This window comes from Pseudophryne corroboree, assembly GCF_028390025.1.
Source record: "Pseudophryne corroboree isolate aPseCor3 chromosome 3 unlocalized genomic scaffold, aPseCor3.hap2 SUPER_3_unloc_46, whole genome shotgun sequence".
Classification (NCBI taxonomy): Eukaryota; Metazoa; Chordata; class Amphibia; order Anura; family Myobatrachidae; genus Pseudophryne; species Pseudophryne corroboree.
In genome coordinates, this window is record NW_026967537.1 from 115394 (window position 1) to 138980 (window position 23587).

The window sequence follows — 23587 nt, forward strand, 5'->3', positions numbered from 1 at the left end:
AGACTGGTCAGATCTCTGGGCTGGTAACACACAGTGACATGATGTGAGGGGAAAGCAGGAGTATAATAGGGGCTGATGTCTCCTGATGTATGAGATACACCAGAGAGTGGGGAGGAGACTGGTCAGAACTCTGGGCTGGTAACACACAGTGACATGATGTGAGGGGGAGAGCAGGAGTATAATAGGTGCTGATGGCTCCTGATGTATGAGATACACTAGAGAGTGTGGGGAGGAGACTGGTCAGAACTCTGGGCTGGTAACACATAGTGACATGATGTGAGGGGGGGAGCAGAAATATAATAGGGGCTGATGGTTCCTGATGTATGAGATACACCAGAGAGTGTCGGGAGGAGACTGGTCAGATGTCTGGGCTGGTAACACACAGTGACATGATGTGAGGGAGGAGCAGGAGTATAATAGGTGCTGATGGTTCCTGATGTATGAGATACACCAGAGAGTGTGGGGAGGAGACTGGTCAGAACGCTGGGCTGGTAACACGTAGTGACATGATGTGAGGGGGGGAGCAGCAATATAATAGGGGCTGATGGCTCCTGATGTATGAGATACACCAGAGAGTGTGGGGAGGAGACTGGTCAGATCTCTGGGCTGGTAACACAGTGACATGATGTGAGGGGGAGAGCAGGAGTATAATAGGGGCTGATGGCTCCTGATGTATGAGATACACCAGAGAGTGTGGGGAGGAGACTGGTCAGATCTCTGGGCTGGTAACACACAGTGACATGATGTGAGGGGGAGGCAGGAGTATAATAGGGGCTGATGGCTCCTGATGTATGATATACACCAGAGAGTGTGGGGAGGAGACTGGTCAGATCTCTGGGCTGGTAACACACAGTGACATGATGTGAGGGGAGAGCAGGAGTATAATAAGGGCTGATGGCTCCTGATATATGAGATACACCAGAGAGAGTGGGGAGAAGACTGGTCAGATCTCTGGGCTGGTAACACACAGTGACATGATGTGAGGGGGGAGCAGAAATATAATAGGGGCTGATGGTTCCTGATGTATGAGATACACCAGAGAGTGTGGGGAGGAGACTGGTCAGATCTCTGGGCTGGTAACGCACGGTGACATGATGTGAGGGGGAGAGCAGGAGTATAATAGGGGCTGATGGCTCCTGATGTATGAGATACACCAGAGAGTGTGGGGAGGAGACTGGTCTGATCTCTGGGCTGGTAACACACAGTGACATGATGTGAGGGGGAGAGCAGGAGTATAATAGGGGCTGATGGCTCCTGATGTATGAGATACACCAGAGAGTGTGGGGAGGAGACTGATCAGGTCTCTGGGCTGGTAACACACAGTGACATGATGTGAGGGGGAGAGCAGGAGTATAATAGGGGCTGATGGCTCCTGATGTATGAGATACACCAGAGAGTGTGGGGAGGAGACTGGTCAGATCTCTGGGCTGGTAACGCACGGTGACATGATGTGAGGGGGAGAGCAGGAGTATAATAGGGGCTGATGGCTCCTGATGTATGAGATACACCAGAGAGTGTGGTGAGGAGACTGGTCAGATCTCTGGGCTGGTAACACACAGTGACATGATGTGAGGGGGAGAGCAGGAGCATAATAGGGGCTGATGGCTCCTGATGTATGAGATACACCAGAGAGTGTGGGGAGGAGACTGATCAGGTCTCTGGGCTGGTAACACACAGTGACATGATGTGAGGGGGAGAGCAGGAGTATAATAGGGGCTGATGGCTCCTGATGTATGAGATACACCAGAGAGTGTGGGGTGGAGACTGGTCAGATCTCTGGGCTGGTAACACACAGTGACATGATGTGAGGGAGGAGCAGGAGTATAATAGGTGCTGATGGCTCCTGATGTATGAGATACACTAGAGAGTGTGGGGAGGAGTCTGGTCAGAACTCTGGGCTGGTAACACATAGTGACATGATGTGAGGGGGGGAGCAGGAATATAATAGGGGCTGATGGCTCCTGATGTATGAGATACACCAGAGAGTGTAGGGAAGAGACTGGTCAGATCTCTGGGCTGGTAACACACAGTGACATGATGTGAGGGGAGAGCAGAAGTATAATAGGGGCTGATGGCTCCTGATGTATGAGATACACCAGAGAGTGTGGGGAGGAGACTGGTCAGATCTCTGGGATGGTAACGCACAGTGACATGATGTGAGGGGAGAGCAGGAGTATAATAGGGGCTGATGGCACCTGATATATGAAATACACCAGAGAGAGTGGGGAGAAGACTGGTCAGATCTCTGGGCTGGTAACACACAGTGACATGATGTAAGTAGTAGAGCAAGAGTATAATAGGGGCTGATGGCTGCTGATGTATGAGATACACCAGAGCGAGTGGGGAGGAGACTGGTCAGAACTCTGGGCTGGTAACACACAGTGACATGATGTGAGGGGAGAGCAGGAGTATAATAGGGGCTGATGTCTCCTGATGTATGAGATACACCAGAGAGTGTGGGAGGAGACTGGTCAGATCTCTGGGCTGGTAACACACAGTGACATGATGTGAGGGGGAGAGCAGGAGTATAATAGGGGCTGATGTCTCCTGATGTATGAGATACACCAGAGAGTGTGGGGAGGAGACTGGTCAGATCTCTGGGCTGGTAACACACAGTGACATGATGTGAGGGGGAGGCAGGAGTATAATAGGGGCTGATGGCTCCTGATGTATGATATACACCAGAGAGTGTGGGGAGGAGACTGGTCAGATCTCTGGGCTGGTAACACACAGTGACATGATGTGAGGGGAGAGCAGGAGTATAATAAGGGCTGATGGCTCCTGATATATGAGATACACCAGAGAGAGTGGGGAGAAGACTGGTCAGATCTCTGGGCTGGTAACACACAGTGACATGATGTGAGGGGGAGAGCAGGAGTATAATAGGGGCTGATGGCTGCTGGTGTATGAGATACACCAGAGAGAGTGGGGAGGAGACTGGTCAGAACTCTGGGCTGGTAACACATAGTGACATGATGTGAGGGGGGAGCAGAAATATAATAGGGGCTGATGGTTCCTGATGTATGAGATACACCAGAGAGTGTGGGGAGGAGACTGGTCAGATCTCTGGGCTGGTAACGCACGGTGACATGATGTGAGGGGGAGAGCAGGAGTATAATAGGGGCTGATGGCTCCTGATGTATGAGATACACCAGAGAGTGTGGGGAGGAGACTGGTCAGATCTCTGGGCTGGTAACACACAGTGACATGATGTGAGGGGGAGAGCAGGAGTATAATAGGGGCTGATGGCTCCTGATGTATGAGATACACCAGAGAGTGTGGGAGGAGACTGGTCAGATCTCTGGGCTGGTAACACACAGTGACATGATGTGAGGGGGAGAGCAGGAGTATAATAGGGGCTGATGGCTCCTGATGTATGAGATACACCAGAGAGTGTGGGGAGGAGACTGGTCAGATCTCTGGGCTGGTAACACACAGTGACATGATGTGAGGGGGAGGCAGGAGTATAATAGGGGCTGATGGCTCCTGATGTATGATATACACCAGAGAGTGTGGGGAGGAGACTGGTCAGATCTCTGGGATGGTAACACACAGTGACATGATGTGAGGGGAGAGCAGGAGTATAATAGGGGCTAATGGCTCCTGATATATGAGATACACCAGAGAGAGTGGGGAGAAGACTGGTCAGATCTCTGGGCTGGTAACACACAGTGACATGATGTGAGGGGGAGAGCAGGAGTATAATAGGGGCTGATGGCTGCTGATGTATGAGATACACCAGAGAGAGTGGGGAGGAGACTGGTCAGAACTCTGGGCTGGTAACACACAGTGACATGATGTGAGGGGGAGGCAGGAGTATAATAGGGGCTGATGGCTCCTGATGTATGAGATACACCAGAGAGTGTGGGGAGGAGACTGGTCAGATCTCTGGGATGGTGACATACAGTGACATGATGTGAGGGGGAGAGCAGGAGTATAATAGGGGCTAATGGCTCCTGATGTATGAGATACACCAGAGAGTGTGGGGAGGAGACTGGTCAGATCTCTGGGCTGGTAACACACGGTGACATGATGTGAGGGGGAGAGCAGGAGTATAATAGGTGCTGATGGCTCCTGATGTATGAGATACACTAGAGAGTGCGGGGAGGAGTCTGGTCAGAACTCTGGGCTGGTAACACATAGTGACATGATGTGAGGGGGGGAGCAGGAATATAATAGGGGCTGATGGCTCCTGATGTATGAGATACACCAGAGAGTGTGGGGAAGAGACTGGTCAGATCTCTGGGCTGGTAACACACAGTGACATGATGTGAGGGGAGAGCAGAAGTATAATAGGGGCTGATGGCTCCTGATATATGAGATACACCAGAGTGTGTGGGGAGGAGACTGGTCAGATCTCTGGGCTGGTAACACACAGTGACATGATGTGAGTAGGAGAGCAGGAGTATAATAGGGGCTGATGGCTCCTGAATCCACACTCCCAGAGAGTGTGGGGAGGAGACTGGTCAGATCTCTGGGCTGGTAACACAGCCCAGAGATGAGAGCAGGAGTATAATAGGGGCTGATGTCTCCTGATGTATGAGATACACAAGAGAGTGTGGGGAGGAGACTGGTCAGATCTCTGGGCTGGTAACACACAGTGACATGATGTGAGGGGGAGAGCAGGAGTATAATAGGGGCTGATGGCTCCTGATGTATGAGATACACCAGAGTGTGTGGGGAGGAGACTGGTCAGATCTCTGGGCTGGTAACACACAGTGACATGATGTGAGTAGGAGAGCAGGAGTATAATAGGGGCTGATGGCTCCTGAATCCACACTGGGCAAATAAAGTTCCCTAATTTGTACTGACAGAGGAGGGTGTAGGATAAGAGTGTAATAGGGGCTGATGGCTCCTGATATATGAGATACACCAGAGAGTGTGGGGAGGAGACTGGTCAGATCTCTGGGCTGGTAACACACAGTGACATGATGTGAGGGGCTGATGTCTCCTGATGTATGAGATACACCAGAGAGTGGGGAGGAGACTGGTCAGAACTCTGGGCTGGTAACACACAGTGACATGATGTGAGGGGGAGAGCAGGAGTATAATAGGTGCTGATGGCTCCTGATGTATGAGATACACTAGAGAGTGTGGGGAGGAGACTGGTCAGAACTCTGGGCTGGTAACACATAGTGACATGATGTGAGGGGGGGAGCAGAAATATAATAGGGGCTGATGGTTCCTGATGTATGAGATACACCAGAGAGTGTCGGGAGGAGACTGGTCAGATGTCTGGGCTGGTAACACACAGTGACATGATGTGAGGGAGGAGCAGGAGTATAATAGGTGCTGATGGTTCCTGATGTATGAGATACACCAGAGAGTGTGGGGAGGAGACTGGTCAGAACGCTGGGCTGGTAACACGTAGTGACATGATGTGAGGGGGGGAGCAGCAATATAATAGGGGCTGATGGCTCCTGATGTATGAGATACACCAGAGAGTGTGGGGAGGAGACTGGTCAGATCTCTGGGCTGGTAACACAGTGACATGATGTGAGGGGGAGAGCAGGAGTATAATAGGGGCTGATGGCTCCTGATGTATGAGATACACCAGAGAGTGTGGGGAGGAGACTGGTCAGATCTCTGGGCTGGTAACACACAGTGACATGATGTGAGGGGGAGGCAGGAGTATAATAGGGGCTGATGGCTCCTGATGTATGATATACACCAGAGAGTGTGGGGAGGAGACTGGTCAGATCTCTGGGCTGGTAACACACAGTGACATGATGTGAGGGGAGAGCAGGAGTATAATAAGGGCTGATGGCTCCTGATATATGAGATACACCAGAGAGAGTGGGGAGAAGACTGGTCAGATCTCTGGGCTGGTAACACACAGTGACATGATGTGAGGGGGGAGCAGAAATATAATAGGGGCTGATGGTTCCTGATGTATGAGATACACCAGAGAGTGTGGGGAGGAGACTGGTCAGATCTCTGGGCTGGTAACGCACGGTGACATGATGTGAGGGGGAGAGCAGGAGTATAATAGGGGCTGATGGCTCCTGATGTATGAGATACACCAGAGAGTGTGGGGAGGAGACTGGTCTGATCTCTGGGCTGGTAACACACAGTGACATGATGTGAGGGGGAGAGCAGGAGTATAATAGGGGCTGATGGCTCCTGATGTATGAGATACACCAGAGAGTGTGGGGAGGAGACTGATCAGGTCTCTGGGCTGGTAACACACAGTGACATGATGTGAGGGGGAGAGCAGGAGTATAATAGGGGCTGATGGCTCCTGATGTATGAGATACACCAGAGAGTGTGGGGAGGAGACTGGTCAGATCTCTGGGCTGGTAACGCACGGTGACATGATGTGAGGGGGAGAGCAGGAGTATAATAGGGGCTGATGGCTCCTGATGTATGAGATACACCAGAGAGTGTGGTGAGGAGACTGGTCAGATCTCTGGGCTGGTAACACACAGTGACATGATGTGAGGGGGAGAGCAGGAGCATAATAGGGGCTGATGGCTCCTGATGTATGAGATACACCAGAGAGTGTGGGGAGGAGACTGATCAGGTCTCTGGGCTGGTAACACACAGTGACATGATGTGAGGGGGAGAGCAGGAGTATAATAGGGGCTGATGGCTCCTGATGTATGAGATACACCAGAGAGTGTGGGGTGGAGACTGGTCAGATCTCTGGGCTGGTAACACACAGTGACATGATGTGAGGGAGGAGCAGGAGTATAATAGGTGCTGATGGCTCCTGATGTATGAGATACACTAGAGAGTGTGGGGAGGAGTCTGGTCAGAACTCTGGGCTGGTAACACATAGTGACATGATGTGAGGGGGGGGAGCAGGAATATAATAGGGGCTGATGGCTCCTGATGTATGAGATACACCAGAGAGTGTAGGGAAGAGACTGGTCAGATCTCTGGGCTGGTAACACACAGTGACATGATGTGAGGGGAGAGCAGAAGTATAATAGGGGCTGATGGCTCCTGATGTATGAGATACACCAGAGAGTGTGGGGAGGAGACTGGTCAGATCTCTGGGATGGTAACACACAGTGACATGATGTGAGGGGAGAGCAGGAGTATAATAGGGGCTGATGGCACCTGATATATGAAATACACCAGAGAGAGTGGGGAGAAGACTGGTCAGATCTCTGGGCTGGTAACACACAGTGACATGATGTAAGTAGTAGAGCAAGAGTATAATAGGGGCTGATGGCTGCTGATGTATGAGATACACCAGAGCGAGTGGGGAGGAGACTGGTCAGAACTCTGGGCTGGTAACACACAGTGACATGATGTGAGGGGAGAGCAGGAGTATAATAGGGGCTGATGTCTCCTGATGTATGAGATACACCAGAGAGTGTGGGAGGAGACTGGTCAGATCTCTGGGCTGGTAACACACAGTGACATGATGTGAGGGGGAGAGCAGGAGTATAATAGGGGCTGATGTCTCCTGATGTATGAGATACACCAGAGAGTGTGGGGAGGAGACTGGTCAGATCTCTGGGCTGGTAACACACAGTGACATGATGTGAGGGGGAGAGCAGGAGTATAATAGGGGCTGATGTCTCCTGATGTATGAGATACACCAGAGAGTGTGGGGAGGAGACTGGTCAGATCTCTGGGCTGGTAACACACAGTGACATGATGTGAGGGGGAGAGCAGGAGTATAATAGGGGCTGATGGCTCCTGATGTATGAGATACACCAGAGTGTGTGGGGAGGAGACTGGTCAGATCTCTGGGCTGGTAACACACAGTGACATGATGTGAGTAGGAGAGCAGGAGTATAATAGGGGCTGATGGCTCCTGAATCCACACTGGGCAAATAAAGTTCCCTAATTTGTACTGACAGAGGAGGGTGTAGGATAAGAGTGTAATAGGGGCTGATGGCTCCTGATATATGAGATACACCAGAGAGTGTGGGGAGGAGACTGGTCAGATCTCTGGGCTGGTAACACACAGTGACATGATGTGAGGGGAAAGCAGGAGTATAATAGGGGCTGATGTCTCCTGATGTATGAGATACACCAGAGAGTGGGGAGGAGACTGGTCAGAACTCTGGGCTGGTAACACACAGTGACATGATGTGAGGGGGAGAGCAGGAGTATAATAGGTGCTGATGGCTCCTGATGTATGAGATACACTAGAGAGTGTGGGGAGGAGACTGGTCAGAACTCTGGGCTGGTAACACATAGTGACATGATGTGAGGGGGGGAGCAGAAATATAATAGGGGCTGATGGTTCCTGATGTATGAGATACACCAGAGAGTGTGGGGAAGAGACTGGTCAGATCTCTGGGCTGGTAACACACAGTGACATGATGTGAGGGGGAGAGCAGGAGTATAATAGGGGCTGATGTCTCCTGATGTATGAGATACACCAGAGAGTGTGGGGAGGAGACTGGTCAGATCTCTGGGCTGGTAACACACAGTGACATGATGTGAGGGGGAGAGCAGGAGTAAAATAGGGGCTGATGTCTCCTGATGTATGAGATACACCAGAGAGTGTAGGGAGGAGACTGGTCAGATCTCTGGGCTGGTAACACACAGTGACATGATGTGAGGGGGAGAGCAGGAGTATAATAGGGGCTGATGGCTCCTGATGTATGAGATACACCAGAGTGTGTGGGGAGGAGACTGGTCAGATCTCTGGGCTGGTAACACACAGTGACATGATGTGAGTAGGAGAGCAGGAGTATAATAGGGGCTGATGGCTCCTGATATATGAGATACACCAGAGAGTGTGGGGAGGAGACTGGTCAGATCTCTGGGCTGGTAACACACAGTCTCATGATGTGAGGGGGAGAGCAGGAGTATAATAGGGGCTGATGTCTCCTGATGTATGAGATACACCTTAGAGTGTGGGGAGGAGACTGGTCAGATCTCTGGGCTGGTAACACAGTGACATGATGTGAGGGGGAGAGCAGGAGTATTATAGGGGCTGATGGCTCCTGAATCCACACTGGGCAAATAAAGTTCCCTAATTTGTACTGACAGAGGAGGGTGTAGGATAAGAGATTGCTGTAGTGACTGAGCAAGGAGAATATGTAACTCTGTTCTGTAATAAATATTTATTACTCACCTGTGCTGATATCTGTAGGGATCTCCTCCTCCTTACACTGCTGATCACCCCTCACATATGTCTCTTCTTCTCCCTCTATATCTTCTGCCTTTATATCAGTCACATACGTCTCTTCTTCTCCCTCTATATCTTCAGCTTTCATATCAGTCACATACGTCTCTTCTTCTCCCTCTATATCTTCTACCTTTATATCAGTCACATACATCTCTTCTTCTCCCTCTGTATCTTCTGCCTTTATATCAGTCACATACGTCTCTTCTTCTCCCTCTGTATCTTTGACTTTAACATTATTTATTTGGGCTTCACCCTATGTAAACCATCAATAAAAGAAGACTGTAATAATTGTTGATTTCAGTAATAGATTAAACAATACAAATTTATTGACACACACAGCTGCTCTACACATTATATAGTGACAGTCACTTTGGTATATTGGCGAGACACTAAATCCCACCTACCTGATCCTCCTGTGGGATCCTGTGATTCTCCTCTGTACAGTCCTGGGAATACAGAGGACGGGGACATCTCTCTGGGGTATCTCTGTTACTGGGCCCATCTGTAGGAGACACACAGTGACTGAGTACAGTGTATATATTTGATTATCAGATGATGTGTGTATATAGGGGCCCCCATACCTGCTCTCCCCTGTACAATACATGACAGTCTCCTCTTACCCAGTGATGTGAGGGGCTGGTGATTCTCCATCATCACGTCCTTGTACAGACCCCTGTGTTCCTCTATATACTCCCCCTCCTGCATGGAGACATAGACAGTGACATCCTGACACCTTATAGGAACCTGACACACACAGTGATACAGTCATCATCCAGACACATCCCCTGGTGTTACTGTATAATGTCCCATTCCGAGCAGTCACCTCTCCAGTCATCACCCAGACATATCCCCTGGTGTTACTGTATAATGTCCCATTCCCAGCAGTCACCTCTCCAGTCATCACCCAGACACATCCCCTGGTGTTACTGTATAATGTCCCATTCCCAGCAGTCGCCTCTCCAGTCATCACCCAGACACATCCCCTGGTGTTACTGTATAATGCCCCATTCCCAGCAGTCACCTCTCGAGTCATCACCCAGACACGTCCCCTGGTGTTACTGTATAATGTCCCATTCCCAGCAGTCACCTCTCCAGTCATCACCCAGACACATCTCCTGGTGTTACTGTATAATGTCCCATTCCCAGCAGTCACCTCTCCAGTTATCACCCAGACACATCCCCCGGTGTTACTGTATAATGCCCCATTCCCAGCAGTCACCACCCAGACACATCCCCCGGTGTTACTGTATAATGCCCCATTCCCAGCAGTCATCACCCAGACACATCCCCTGGTGTTACTGTATAATGTCCCATTCCCAGCAGTCACCTCTCCAGTCATCACCCAGACACTTTCCCTGGTGTTACTGTACAATGCCCCATTCCCAGAAGTCACCTCTCCAGTCATCACCCAGACACATACCCCGGTGTAACTGTATAATGTCCCATTTCCAGCAGTCACCTCTCCAGTCATCACCCAGACAAGTCCCCCGATGTTACTGTATAATGTCCTATTCCCAGCAGTCACCTCTCCAGTCATCACCGAGATACGTCCCCTGGTGTTACTGTATAATGCCCCATTCCCAGTAGTCACCTATCCAGTCATCACCCAGACACATCCTCTGGTGTTACTATATAATGCCCCATTCCCAGCAGTTACCTCTCCAGTCAGCAACTGAATGATCTTGTTGGTGAGTTTCAGGATTTTCTGGTCATTGTGTCTTTCATGTGTCAGTGAGTGAGGTGGAGGCACCGTGATGGGGCTCTGGGTTCTACTCAGTCCTCCAGACACACAGGGATGGCTGCTGGTTATCTCACACTCATTGGATGTCTTCTTCACTATTGTGTAATCCTGTGTAATGGTGGAGACATCAAATATCAATATATACACTCCCAGATCCCCTCACCTCCCCAGTCATGTCCCTGTATTATTACTATAGAAATAAGTGACGTCACTGTGACACTCCCAGATCCCCTTACCTCCTCAGTCATGTCCCTGTATTATTACTATAGATATAAATTACATAACAGTGACGCTCCAAGATCTCCTCACCTCTACAGTCATGTCCCTGTATTATTACTATAGATATAAGTGACGTCGCTGTGACTTTTCCAGACTCCTTAAACTCCCCGGTCACGTCCCTGTATTATTGATATAGATATAATTGACGTCACTGTGCCGCTTCCAGATCCCCTCCCCAGTCATGTCCCTGTATTATTACTATAGATATAAGCGATGTCACGGTGAAGCTCCCAGATCCCATCACCTCCCCAGTCATGTCCCTGTATTATTACTATAGATATAAGTGATGTCACTGTGATGCTCTAAGACCCCCTCACCTCCCCAGTGACAGCCCTGTATTATTACTATAGATATAAGTTATGTCACTGTGACACTCCCAGAACCCCTTACCTCTCCAATCATGTCCCTGTATTATTACTATAGATATAAGTGATGTCACAGTGATGCTTCCAGATCCCCTCACCTCCCCAGTCATGTCCCTGTATTATTACTATAGATATAAGGTCACAGTGATGCTCCCAGATCCCCTCACCTCCCCAGTCATGTCCCTGTATTATTACTATAGATATAAGGTCACTTTGATGCTCTCAGATCCACTCACCTCCCCAGTCATATCCCTGTATTATTACTATAGATATAAGGTCACTGTGACACTCCCAGATCCACTCACCTCCCCAGTCATGTCCCTGTATTATTACTATAGATATAAGGTCACTGAGACGCTCCCAGATCCACTCACCTCCCCAGTCAGTAGGTAGATGATCTCCAGGGTGATATTTATTATCTTTTCAGTCCTGTGACTCCTGTCCTTGTCCATCCTTTGTGAATCAGAGAGAATACAGAACGTGTGATGTGTAATAAAGACTCTGTTCCTCACAGCTGGAGTTCCTTGGAATAAATATAATACATAAAACCTATTGCACATGTAACATAGTAAATATAAAATAGAGTGGTCATTAAGTCTCCTATTTGCCCACAGCCATAGAGTCCTGGTCAGTGTCTCCAAGGTTCCTGTGACCCAGCCCCATAAGGCTGTACTGCATAGTGGGACTGATCTAGAATGTAGCGCTATTGTGGGTGGAGTCACAATGAGCTGATGTTCGGTACACCGCTCATGTGCAAAACCCGTACGGAGCATGTCCTCTATCCTGAGTTATCAGAAGAGTATGGCTGCAGCCATGAAGTAGTGTAAGGGTGAGAATTGGTTGTGAAGGGACAGGGTCTCCTGAGGGAAATTTCATGGCCTCATTCATGGAGCTGCGGCGTACAGTCTTCGTGACCTCAGGATTCACAGATCCAGCCGATGGTGTAGCAAAGGTGGCAGAAGACAGGCAAGGAGGTGGCAGAAGACAGGCAGTGGAAAGGCGGCAGGAGACAGGCAGGGAAAAGGTTGCAGGAGACAGGCAGGGGAAAGGTTGCAGGAAACAGGCAGGGGAAAGGTTGCAGGAGACAGGCAAGGAGGTGGCAGGAGACAGGGAGGGGGTGGCAGGAGACAGGGGAAAGGCGGCAGGAGACCGGCCAGGGGGAGCAGGAGACAGGGGAAAGGCGACAGGCAGGGAAAAGGCGGCAGGCGTCAGGCAGGGAAAAGGCGGCAGGAGACAGGCAGGTGGGCAGCAGGGTGGGGGTGGCAGGAGACAGGCAGGGGAAAGGCGGCAGGAGACAGACGGGGTAAAGGCAACAGGAGACAGGCAGGGGAAAGGCGGCAGGAGACAGGCAGGGGAAAGGCGGCAGGAGACATTATTTGTTCTCAGGAGACTGAATAATTTCTTAATCACTTGTAATAAAAGTTATGTTTTACTCTTTGAGAATATCTCATTATTTCTTCACAAGAGTGCGCCCACAAAGAAGTCTAATTTCTTTCTCTTGTCACTGTGACACTCCCAGGTCCCCCTCACCTCCCCAGTCATGTCCCTGTATTACTATAGATATGTGATGTCACTGTGACGCTCCCAGATCCCCTCACCTCCCCAGTCATGTCCCTGTATTATTACTATAGATATAAGTGATGTCACTGTGACACTCCCAGATCCCCTCACCTCCCCAGTCATGTCCCTGTATTATTACTATAGATATAAGTGATGTCAAAGTGACACTCCCAGATCCCCTCACCTCCCCAGTCATGTCCCTGTATTATTACTATAGATATGTGATGTCAAAGTGACACTCACAGACTCCCTCACCTCCGCAGTCATGTCCTTGTATTATTACTATAGGTATAAGTGATGTCACAGTGACGCTCCCAGGTGTGTGATATACATTTGCTTTATACTGCTTCAATTATCATCTGTTACACATGCCAGGGATATTATGGTCTCTGCTTTAATATATCCGAGAATTTGAGCAATATTTTCAATCCCCACAATTTCATATAATAAAATTCATAATAATAATAACAACGACACTAAAGGCTGCACCCCAGCATAAACATAATAACATATGTCTTTATTAACAGGACACCACAGGTTGCTCCTCCAGTATAATAATAATAATAAAAGGACACCACAGGCTACTCCCCCTGTATAATAATAACAGGACAGCACAAGCTGCTCCTCCTGTATAATAATAATAATTACAGGACACCACAAGCTGCTCCCTTTGTATAATAATAATAGTAATAATAATAACAGGACACCACACACTGCTACTCCTGTATTGTAATAATAACAATAACAACAACAAGAGACAACAGGCTGCTCCCCCTGTATAATAATAATAATAATAAAAATAGGACACCACAGGCTGCTCATCCTGTATAATAATAAGACACCACAGGCTGCTCCTGCTGTATAATAATAATAATATCAGGACACCACAGGCTGCTCCTCCTGTATAATAATAATATCAGGACACCACAGGCTGCTCCTCCTGTATAGTAATAATAACAGGACACCACAGCCTGCTTCCCCTGTATAGTAATAATAACAGGACACCACAGCCTGCTTCCCCTGTATAGTAATAATATCAGGACACCACAGGCTGCTCCCCCTGTATAGTAAGACGCCATTACCTGATATCCACGGACACTGGGAGGCTGCACAAGTCGATGAAAACTCACTTCCTGCATGTGGAACGCACAGTCCGGAAGTAAGGTGGAACGCACAGGCAGGAAGTAGGGTATGATTGGCAACGGCTGCTACCTGGTTACTGGCCCCTCCCCTCCTCCACCCCGCCCAAAGCCCAGCACTCTGTAATAACTATTAAGATACATGTCCTCAGTGCAGGAGGCCGGCGGCCATTTTCTTGTAGATCAGTCCGGCAGCAGCAATAGGTTCCCTGGCCGTGTAGTGACGTCAGGAGCGGCGGCCATTTCCCCCTGGTCTGAGCTCCGCCTTCCTTCTATCATTCCCACAAGGCAGCAGGAGCAGAGAGCAGCCATTGCTGTGTCTGGCAGCAGGTAATGATATTATTATTATTATTCTATAGGCTGAGCAGCTCTGGTGTCAGGTTCTGTACTACAGGGGGAGCAGCCTCTGGTGCCTTGTTATAGTGCAGCTGGAGCAGCCTCTGGTGCCTTGTTATAGTGTAGCTGGAGCAGCCTCTGGTGCTGCATTATCCCTGTACAGGTGGCTGACACTCTAGTGTCCTATTACTGTAATACAGGTGGCGCAGACCCCGCCGTTACCGTAATACAGGTGGAGCAGACCCCGCCATTACCGTAATACAGGTGGAGCAGACCCTGCCGTTACCGTAATACAGGTGGAGCAGACCCCGCCGTTACCATAATACAGGTGGCGCAGACACCACCGTTACCGTAATACAGGTGACGCAGACCCCGCCGTTACCGTAATTCAGGTGACGCAGACCCCGCCGTTATCGTAATTTATACACGGGACATTGCAGGAGCTGTGGCATTGTGCTGTACAGGGGGAGCTGCCTATGTTGTCATAGTATACAGAAGGAGTGGCCTTTGTTGTCATAATATACAGGGGTAGCATCCTGTGTTGTCATAGTATACAGGGGGAGCGGCCTGTGTTGCTATAATATACAGGGGTAACAACTTGTGTTGTCATAGTATACAGGGGGAGTGGCCTGTGTAGTCATAGTATACAGGGGTAACAACTTGTGTTGTCATAGTATACAGGGGGAGTGGCCTGTGTAGTCATAGTATACAGGGGTAACAACTTGTGTTGTCATAGTATACAGGAGGAGCTGCCTGTGTTGCAATAATGTACAGGGGCAGCATCCTGTGTTGTCATAATAGACAGGAGGAGCAGCCTGCGGTGTCCTGTTGTTGTTGTTGTTATTATTATAATACGGGAGGATCAGCCTGTGGTGTCCTGTTATTATTATACAGGAGGAGCAGCCTGTGGTGTGCTATTATTAAACAGGGGGAGCAGCCATTGGTGTCCTATTATTATTATTATTATACAGGGGGAGAAGCCTGTGGTGTCCTGTTATTATACAGTAGGAGCAGCCTGTAGTGTCCTGGTATTATACAGGAGGAGCAGCCTGTGGTGTCCTGTTGTTATTATTATAATACGGGAGGATCAGCCTGTGGTGTCCTGTTGTTATTATTATTATACAGGAGGAGCAGCCTGTGGTGTGCTATTATTAAACAGGGGGAGCGGCCATTGGTGTCCTATTATTATTATTATTATTATTATACAGGGGGAGCAGCCTGTGGTGTCCTGTTATTATACAGTAGGAGCAGCCTGTAGTGTCCTGGTATTATACAGGAGGAGCAGCCTGTGGTGTCCTGTTATCATTATACAGTGTCAGCATTATTATTATTATTATTATTATTTTCTAATACGTCCTAGAGGATGCTGGGGTCACCATTAGTACCATGGGGTATAGACGGGATCCGCAGGAGACATGGGCACTTTAAGACTTTGAAAGGGTGTGAACTGGCTCCTCCCTCTATGCCCCTCCTCCAGACTCCAGTTTTAGAATTGTGCCCAGTGAGACTGGACGCACTACAGGGAGCTCTACTGAGTTTCCCGGAAAAACTTATGTTAGGTTTTTTATTTTCAGGGAGGACTGCTGGCAATAGTCTCCCTGCATCGTGGGACTGAGGTGAGAGAAGCAGGACCTACTTCTGTGAGTTCAATGGCTCTGCTTCTGGCTGACAGGACGCCATTAGCTCCTGAGGGTCTGATCGCTAGGTACGCCTAGATGCTCGTTCCCAGAGCCGGCCGTCACCCCCCTTTACAGAGCCAGAAGTCAGAAGACAGGTGAGTAGAAGAAGATCAAGAAGACCTCAGTGACTGCTTCTGAGGTACCGCACAGCGATCGCACGCTGCGCGCCATGCACCCACACACACAGCAGCACTACAGGGTGCAGGGGAGGGGGGCAGGGGGTGCCCTGGGCAGCAGAAAAGCCTCAAAATAAACTAGCAAAAGGGGACATAAGTGCCTAGGTACTGTCCTAACCCCCGCCAGTATAAATATATATTTAAAAAAAGCGGGACCGAACCGCGCCATTAAGGGGTGGAGCTTCGTCTTCACAGCTCGCTCAGCGCCATTTTCCTCTACACAGGCTGCAGAGACGCTGGTCCTTCCTCACACTTCTGAATAAGTATCAGGGTGCAAAACGGTGGGGGGGGGGGCACAGAAATATTGGTGCAATATATGTGTATATATATCTATTTAATATAAAGCGCTGCAGGTCTGGGGCATTCTTTAGTGTTTCAGAACCGGTGATTTGGCGCTGGGTTGTGAGCTGGCAAACTTCCTCTGGGTCTCTCTGACAGACTCTACTGTGGGTCTGTCCCCTATATGCCCGGTGTGTCTGTGGGTGTTTGGTGCACGTGCGTCGACATGTCTGAGGCTGAAGGCTCTTCCCTGGAGGAGGCTGTATTAGGGACACAAACGGCTGCGTGGGTGACCCAGTCGGCACCGCCGACTCCTGATTGGGTAAATGTGTTCCTCTTATTAGTAAGAGGCTAGATAAGTCTGAGTCTCAGACCCAGGCATGGAAGAAATCTGTGAGGGATATGTTATTCCAAAGTCAGGTCCCCTCAGGGTCACAAAAACGTACGTTGGCCCAGTTGGCAGACACTGATACCGACACGGACACTGATTCCAGTGTTGACTATAGCGATTCCAGGTTAGACCCAAAATTGGCAAAAAGCATTCAGTACATGATTGTGGTGGTTAAAGATGTATTACATATCATGGAGGACCTGGCTGTCCCTGAAAAAAGGGTCTGTATGTATAAACAAAGGAAACCTGAGATATCGTTTCATCCCTCTCATGAACTGAACACGCTATTTGAAAAAGTTTGGGACGGTCCTGACAAAAAGTTTCAGATTCCCAAAAGAATTATGGCAGCTTATCCGTTTCCCTCGACGGATAGGGAAAAGTGAGAGTCACCCCCCACTGTGGACAAGGCCTTGTCTCATTTGTCTGAAAAGGTGGCTCTCCCGTCACCTGACACGGCGGCCCATAAGGATCCTGCGGATCGTAAACAAGAAACTACATTGAAGTCCATTTATGTGACCACGGGTACACTACTCCGACCTGTCATTGAGTCTGCGTGGGTAAGTAGTGCTATCGAAAAGTGGGCAGATAATTTGTCATCTGATATAGATACCCTAGATAGGGATAGTATCCTCTTGACACTGGGTTATATCAAGGACGCTGCAGCATACCTTAATGAAGCTGCGAGAGATATTGGTCTTTTGGGATCAAAGGCCAATGCCATGGCTGTCTCAGCTAGGCGTGCATTGTGGATTCACCAATGGAATGCTGATGCTGACTCCAAGAAAAGTACAGAATCTCTACCATATAAAAGTAAGACCTTATTTGGAGACGGCCTTGATGATTTGGAGTCTAGGCTACCGCGGGTAATTCATTCTTTTTACCTTATGTTCCTCCACAACAAAAGAAAACGTACCATTATCAGATGCAATCCTTTCGGCCCAATAAATTCAGAAATGGCCGAGGTTTTTCCTTCCTTGCTACTAGAGGAAGGGGAAGAGGTAAACGATCTCCAGCCTTGTCAGGCTCCCAGGAGCAGAAGTTCTCCCAGGCTTCTGCCAATTCCACCGCATGACGTCGGGGCTCCTATGCGGGAGTCCGCACTGGTGGGGGCCCGTCTCAAATTTTTAAGTCAGTTTTGGGTTCGTTCGAACCTAGACCCGTGGATTTTACAAATAGTATCCCAAGGGTACTAGCTGGAGTTTCAAGACGTCCCCCCTCGCCGTTTTTTCAAATCGGCCTTACCAGCTTTTCTTCCGGACAGGGAGGTAATTTGTGACGCAATACAAAAATCAAGTTATCATTAAGGTTCCCCAGTCACAACAGGGAGAAGGTTTTTTTCTAGCCTGTTTGTGGTCCCGAAGCCGGACGTCTCGGTCAGACCAATCCTATAACATGAAATCTCTGAATTTCTACCTAATGAGATTCAAATTCAAGATGTCTCACCGAGCAGTGATCACCAAGCAGTGATCTCCAGCCTGGAGGAAGGGGATTTTATGGTGTCGGTGGATATAAAAGATGCCTACTTACATGTTCCCATTTATTCTCCACACCAGGCTTACCTGAGATTTGCAATTCAGGAGTGTCATTACCAATTCAAAAGTTGCCGTTTGGTCCATCCACGGCTCCGAGGATTTTCACCAAATTAATGGCGGAGATGATTGTTCTCCTTCGCAAGCAAGGAGTCACAATTATCCCATACTTGAACGATCTCCTGATAAAGGCGAGATCCAGGGACCAGTTGGTCCGGAACGTTGCACTCTCCATGACAGTTCTTCAACAACATGGTTGGCTCCTAAACTTGCCAAAATCACAGTTGATTCAGACGATGCGGTTGTCATTTTTGGGAATGATATTGGACACAGAACTACAGAGAGTCTTTCTTCCTGTGGAAAAGGCTCTGGAACTTCAGAGTCTGGTCAAACAAATTCTGAAACCACCAAGAGTGTCAATCCATCAATGCATTCGGTTGCTGGGGAAGAGGGTTGTGGCCTACGAGGCCATTCAGTTTGGCAGGTTACATGCTAGAGTGTTCCAGCGCGACCTCTTGAACAAGTGGTCCGGGTCCCATCTACACATGCACCAGAAGATAATCCTGTCTTCCAAGACGAGGGTATCACTCCTGTGGTGGCTGCACAGCTCTCACCTCCTAGAAAGGCACAGGTTCGGGATACAGGACTGGATCCTAGTGACCACGGATGCAAGCCTCCGAGGCTGGGGGGCAGTCACCATGGGAGAAAACTTCCAAGGAAGATGGTCAAGTCAGGAGACTTGTCTCCACATAAATGTTCTGGAGCTAAGGGAAATTTACAATGGCCTCCTACAAGTGGAACATCTTCTTCGAGATCTACCTGTACTGATCCAGTGAGACAATGTAACAGCAGTAGCGTACATAAACCGTCAGGGCGGAACGAAAAACAGAGCGGCGATGGCAGAAGCCACAAGGCTTTTTCGCTGGGCGGAAAAGCATACAAGCGCTCTGTCAGCAATCTTCATTCCAGGAGTGGACATCTGGGAAGCAGACTTCCTCAGCAGACACGATCTCCATCCAAGAGAGTGGGGCCTCCACCAAGAAGTCTTCGCAGAGGTGACAGGTCATTGGGGAACTCCTCAAGTAGACATGATGGCTTCTCGTCTCAAAAAGAAGCTTCAGAGATATTGTTCCATGTCAAGGGACCCTCAAGCGATTGCAGTGGATGCTCTCGTGACACCGTGGGTGTTTCAGTCGGTGTATGTATTGCCTTCACTTCCTCTCATTCCAAAAGTTCTAAAGATCATAAGAAGAACAAAGATCCGAGCGATCCTCATAGTTCCAGACTGGCCAAGGAGGGCTTGGTATCCAGATCTTCAGGACTTACTCATCGGAGATCCCTGGCCTCTGTGCGTGTATTAGGACTTACCGCGGCTACGTTTGACGGCGTGGCAGTTGAACGCAAAATCCTAGCACGTAAGGTTATTCTCAGTGAAGTCATTCCCACACTTATTCAGGCCAGAAAAGGGGTAACGTCTATACATTACCACCATATTTGGAGAAAATATGTGTCTTGGTGTGAATCCAAGAAGGCTCCTACGGAAGAGTTTCAGCTAGGAAGGTTTCCCCATTTTCTACAAGCAGGTGTGGATGCGCGCCAAAATTGGGCTCAATCAAGGTTCAGATTTCAGCCTTATCGATTTTCTTTCAGAAACAATTGGCCTCCCTTCCAGAAGTTCAGACTTTCCTGAAGGGCGTATTGCACATCCAACCTCCATTGGCACCATGGGATCTTAATGTGGTGTTGCAGTTCCTTCAATCACATTGGTTTGAACCTTTATGGAAGGTGGTGTTGAAATTCCTCACTTGGAAAGTGGTCATCCTGTTGGCCTTGGCATCTGCAAGGTGGGTGTCTGAGTTGGCGGCCTTGTCTCACAAGAGCCCTTATATGATCTTCCATGAAGATAGAGCTGAATTGAGGACACGTCAGCAATTTTTCCCAAAGGTGGTTTCCTCTTTCCACATAACCAACCTATCGTGGTACCTGTGGCTACTGATGCCTTCGTTGATTCAAAATCTCTGGATGTGGTCAGAGCTTTAAAGATTTATGTCACCAGAACGGCTCACTTCAGAAAAACAGAAGCTCTATTTGTCCTGTATGCTCCCAACAAGGTTGGGTGTCCTGCTTTCAAGCAGACCATTGCGCGCTGTATCTGTAACACGATTCAGCAGGCCTATTCCACTGCTGGATTGCCATAACCGGAATCAGTGAAGGCCCATTCCACTAGGAAGGTGGGCTCATCCTGGGTGGCTGCCCGGGGGGTCTCGGCATTGCAACTTTGCCGAGCAGCTACTTGGTCGGGGCCAAACACTTTTGCACAGTTCTATAAGTTTGACACCTTGGCCGATGGAGACCTTAAGTTTGGTCAATGGGGGCTGCAGAGTCGTCCGCACTCTCCCATCCGTTCTAGAGCTTTGGTATAATCCCATGGTTCTAATGGTGACCCCAGCATCCTCTAGGACGTATGAGAAAATAGGATTTTAATACTTACCGGTAAATCCTTTTCTCTTAGTCCGTGGAGGATGCTTGGCGCCCGTCCCAGTGCGTACTGTATCTGCAGTTAATAGTTATGGTTACACATATGCTGTGTTACGTTTCTTAAGGGGGGAACCTGGATTGCACATCCTATTACTAAAGATATCAAGAGGTGCTATCATGCTGAGGCTTCTACTACTATGCTGGGGGAAGAGAGATGCAGATGCACACTCTTAGCACTAAGAACACTGATAATAAAAATAAGTTAAATAAACCCTTACAATTAACATGGGCCCTCATTCTGAGTTGTTCGCTCGCAAGCTGCTTTTAGCAGCATTGCACACGCTAAGCCGCCGCCTACTGGGAGTGAATCTTAGCATAGTAGAATTGTGAACGAAAGATTCTCAAAATTGCGAATAGACACTTCTCAGCAGTTTCTGAGTTGCTCCAGACTTACTCGGCATCTGCGATCAGTTCAGTGCTTGTCGTTCCTGGTTTGACGTCACAAACACACCCAGCGTTCGCCCAGACACTTCTCCGTTTCTCCAGCCACTCCAGCGTTTTTCCCAGAAACTGTAGCGTTTTTCCACACACACCCATAAAACGGCCTGTTTCCGCCCAGAAACACCCACTTCCTGTCAATCACACTCCAATCACCAGAACGAAGAAAATACCTCGTAATACCGTGAGTAAAATACCAAACTTCTTAGCACATTTACTTTTCGCAGTCGCAGTGTGGACATTGCGCATGCGCACTAAGCGGAAAATCGCTGCGATGCGAAGAAATTTACCGAGCGAACAACTCGGAATGACCACTATGTAGTATAATTGAAGTTCTTAGCACACATTTGCGCAAATATGCGGGCCCATGTACCGCGGCCAGGTGACTTCATCACATTGGTCCCTAACATCCCTAATATTATCACATTCTATAAATGTATACAGGACTTACCTCTAAATAGGGCCTTATCAATGTGTGATCTGAGATGCAGGAACCCAGCCAATTAAAACACCTGAGGGTGAATGGGAGGAGTGCAAATCCAGAGGAAGGAAGCCGGCCTACCAGTGTACAATATATACACAAATATAGTGGAAAAAAGGGGGGAACCTAGATTGCACATCCCATTAATAAAGTGTGCATCTGCATCTCTCTTCCCTCAGCATAGTGTTACGTTTCGTCAGCCTGTTGCTGCAATTGTTCATGCCGTTGGCCTGTGTTCTGTTGAATGCCATGTTCTGCGGTATGGTTGCGGTGTGAGCTGGTATGGATCTCACCTTAGTTTAACAATAAATCCTTTCTTCGAAATGTCCGTCTCCCTGGGCACAGTTCCTATAATGGGAGTCTGGAGGAGGGGCATAGAGGGAGGAGCCAGTTCACACCCTTTCAAAGTCTTAAAGTGCCCAAATCTCCTGCGGATCCCGTCTATACCCCATGGTTCTAATGATGACCCCAGCATCCTCTACGAACTAAGAGAAAAGGATTTACCTGTAGGTATTAAAATCCTATTATACAGGGGGAGTAGCCTGTGGTGTGCAGTTGTTGTTGTTGTTGTTGTTGTTGTTATTATTTTTATACAGGGGATCAGCCTGTGGCATCCTGTTGTTATTATTATTATTATTATACAGGAGGAGCAGCCTATGTTGTCCTATTATTAATATTATAAAGAAGGAGTAGCTAGTGGTGTCCACTTATTATTATTATTATTATTATTATTATTATTATGCAGGAGCAGCAGCCTGTGGTGTCCTGTCATTATTATTATACAGGGGAAGCAGGCTGTGGTGTCCTGTTGTTATTATTATACAGAAGGTAGTAGCCTGTTGTGTTCTATTATTATTATTTTTTTGCAGAGGGAGCAGCCTGTGGTGTCATTTTATTATAACTATAAATGGAGAGCTGAATGGGGTGTCCTGTTGTTATTATTATAATACGGGGGAGCAGGTTTTTGTGTATGGTTATTATTATACAGGGACAGCAGCTTGTGGTGTATTATTATTATTATTATTATTATTATTATTATTATTATTATTATTATTATACATTTGGAGTGGTGGTGATGTCACAGTGATTTCACTTATATCTATAGTAATAATACAGGGACATGACTGGGGAGGTGAGGGGGATCTGGGAGCATCTCAGTGACATCACTTATATCTATAGTAATAATACAGGGACATGACTGGGAGGTGAGGGGATCTGAGAATGTCACAGTGACATCAATTACATCTATAGTAATAATACAGGGACATGACTGGGGGTGAGGGTGATCTGGGAGCATCACATTTACATCACTTTTAACTATAGTGATAATACAGGGATGTGACTGGGGAGGTGAGGGGATCTGGGAGCTTCACAGTGACGCCACTTATATCTATAGTAATAATACAGGGACATGACTGCGGAGGTGAGGGGATCTGGGAATGTCACTATGACATTACTTATATCTATAATAATAATACAGGGACATGACTGGGGAGGTGAGGAGATCTGGGAGTATTTACAGTGATATTGATGTCTCCCCCATTTAGCAGGATTAC

At 48.4% G+C, this 23587-nt stretch overlaps 1 protein-coding gene across 6 annotated transcripts in view; it reads right to left on the reverse strand.

Annotated features, from left to right (window-relative positions):
* LOC134984275 (zinc finger protein 260-like) overlaps positions 1 to 23587 on the reverse strand; it is a 150943-nt gene that overhangs the window by 18492 nt on the left and 108864 nt on the right. For 3 of the 6 annotated variants that reach the window (XM_063949901.1, XM_063949902.1, XM_063949900.1), the window contains 2 exons: positions 9505 to 9602; positions 9047 to 9353 (listed from right to left, as the gene is read on the reverse strand). In XM_063949901.1, coding sequence (XP_063805971.1) covers positions 9047 to 9353; positions 9505 to 9602 — 405 coding nt within the window. Of the gene's footprint in view, positions 1 to 9046; positions 9354 to 9504; positions 9603 to 9720; positions 9800 to 10757; positions 10950 to 11859; positions 12009 to 14127; positions 14209 to 23587 lie in introns of those variants that run through there. The other 3 variants (XM_063949898.1, XM_063949897.1, XM_063949899.1) reach the window with 2 other exon arrangements.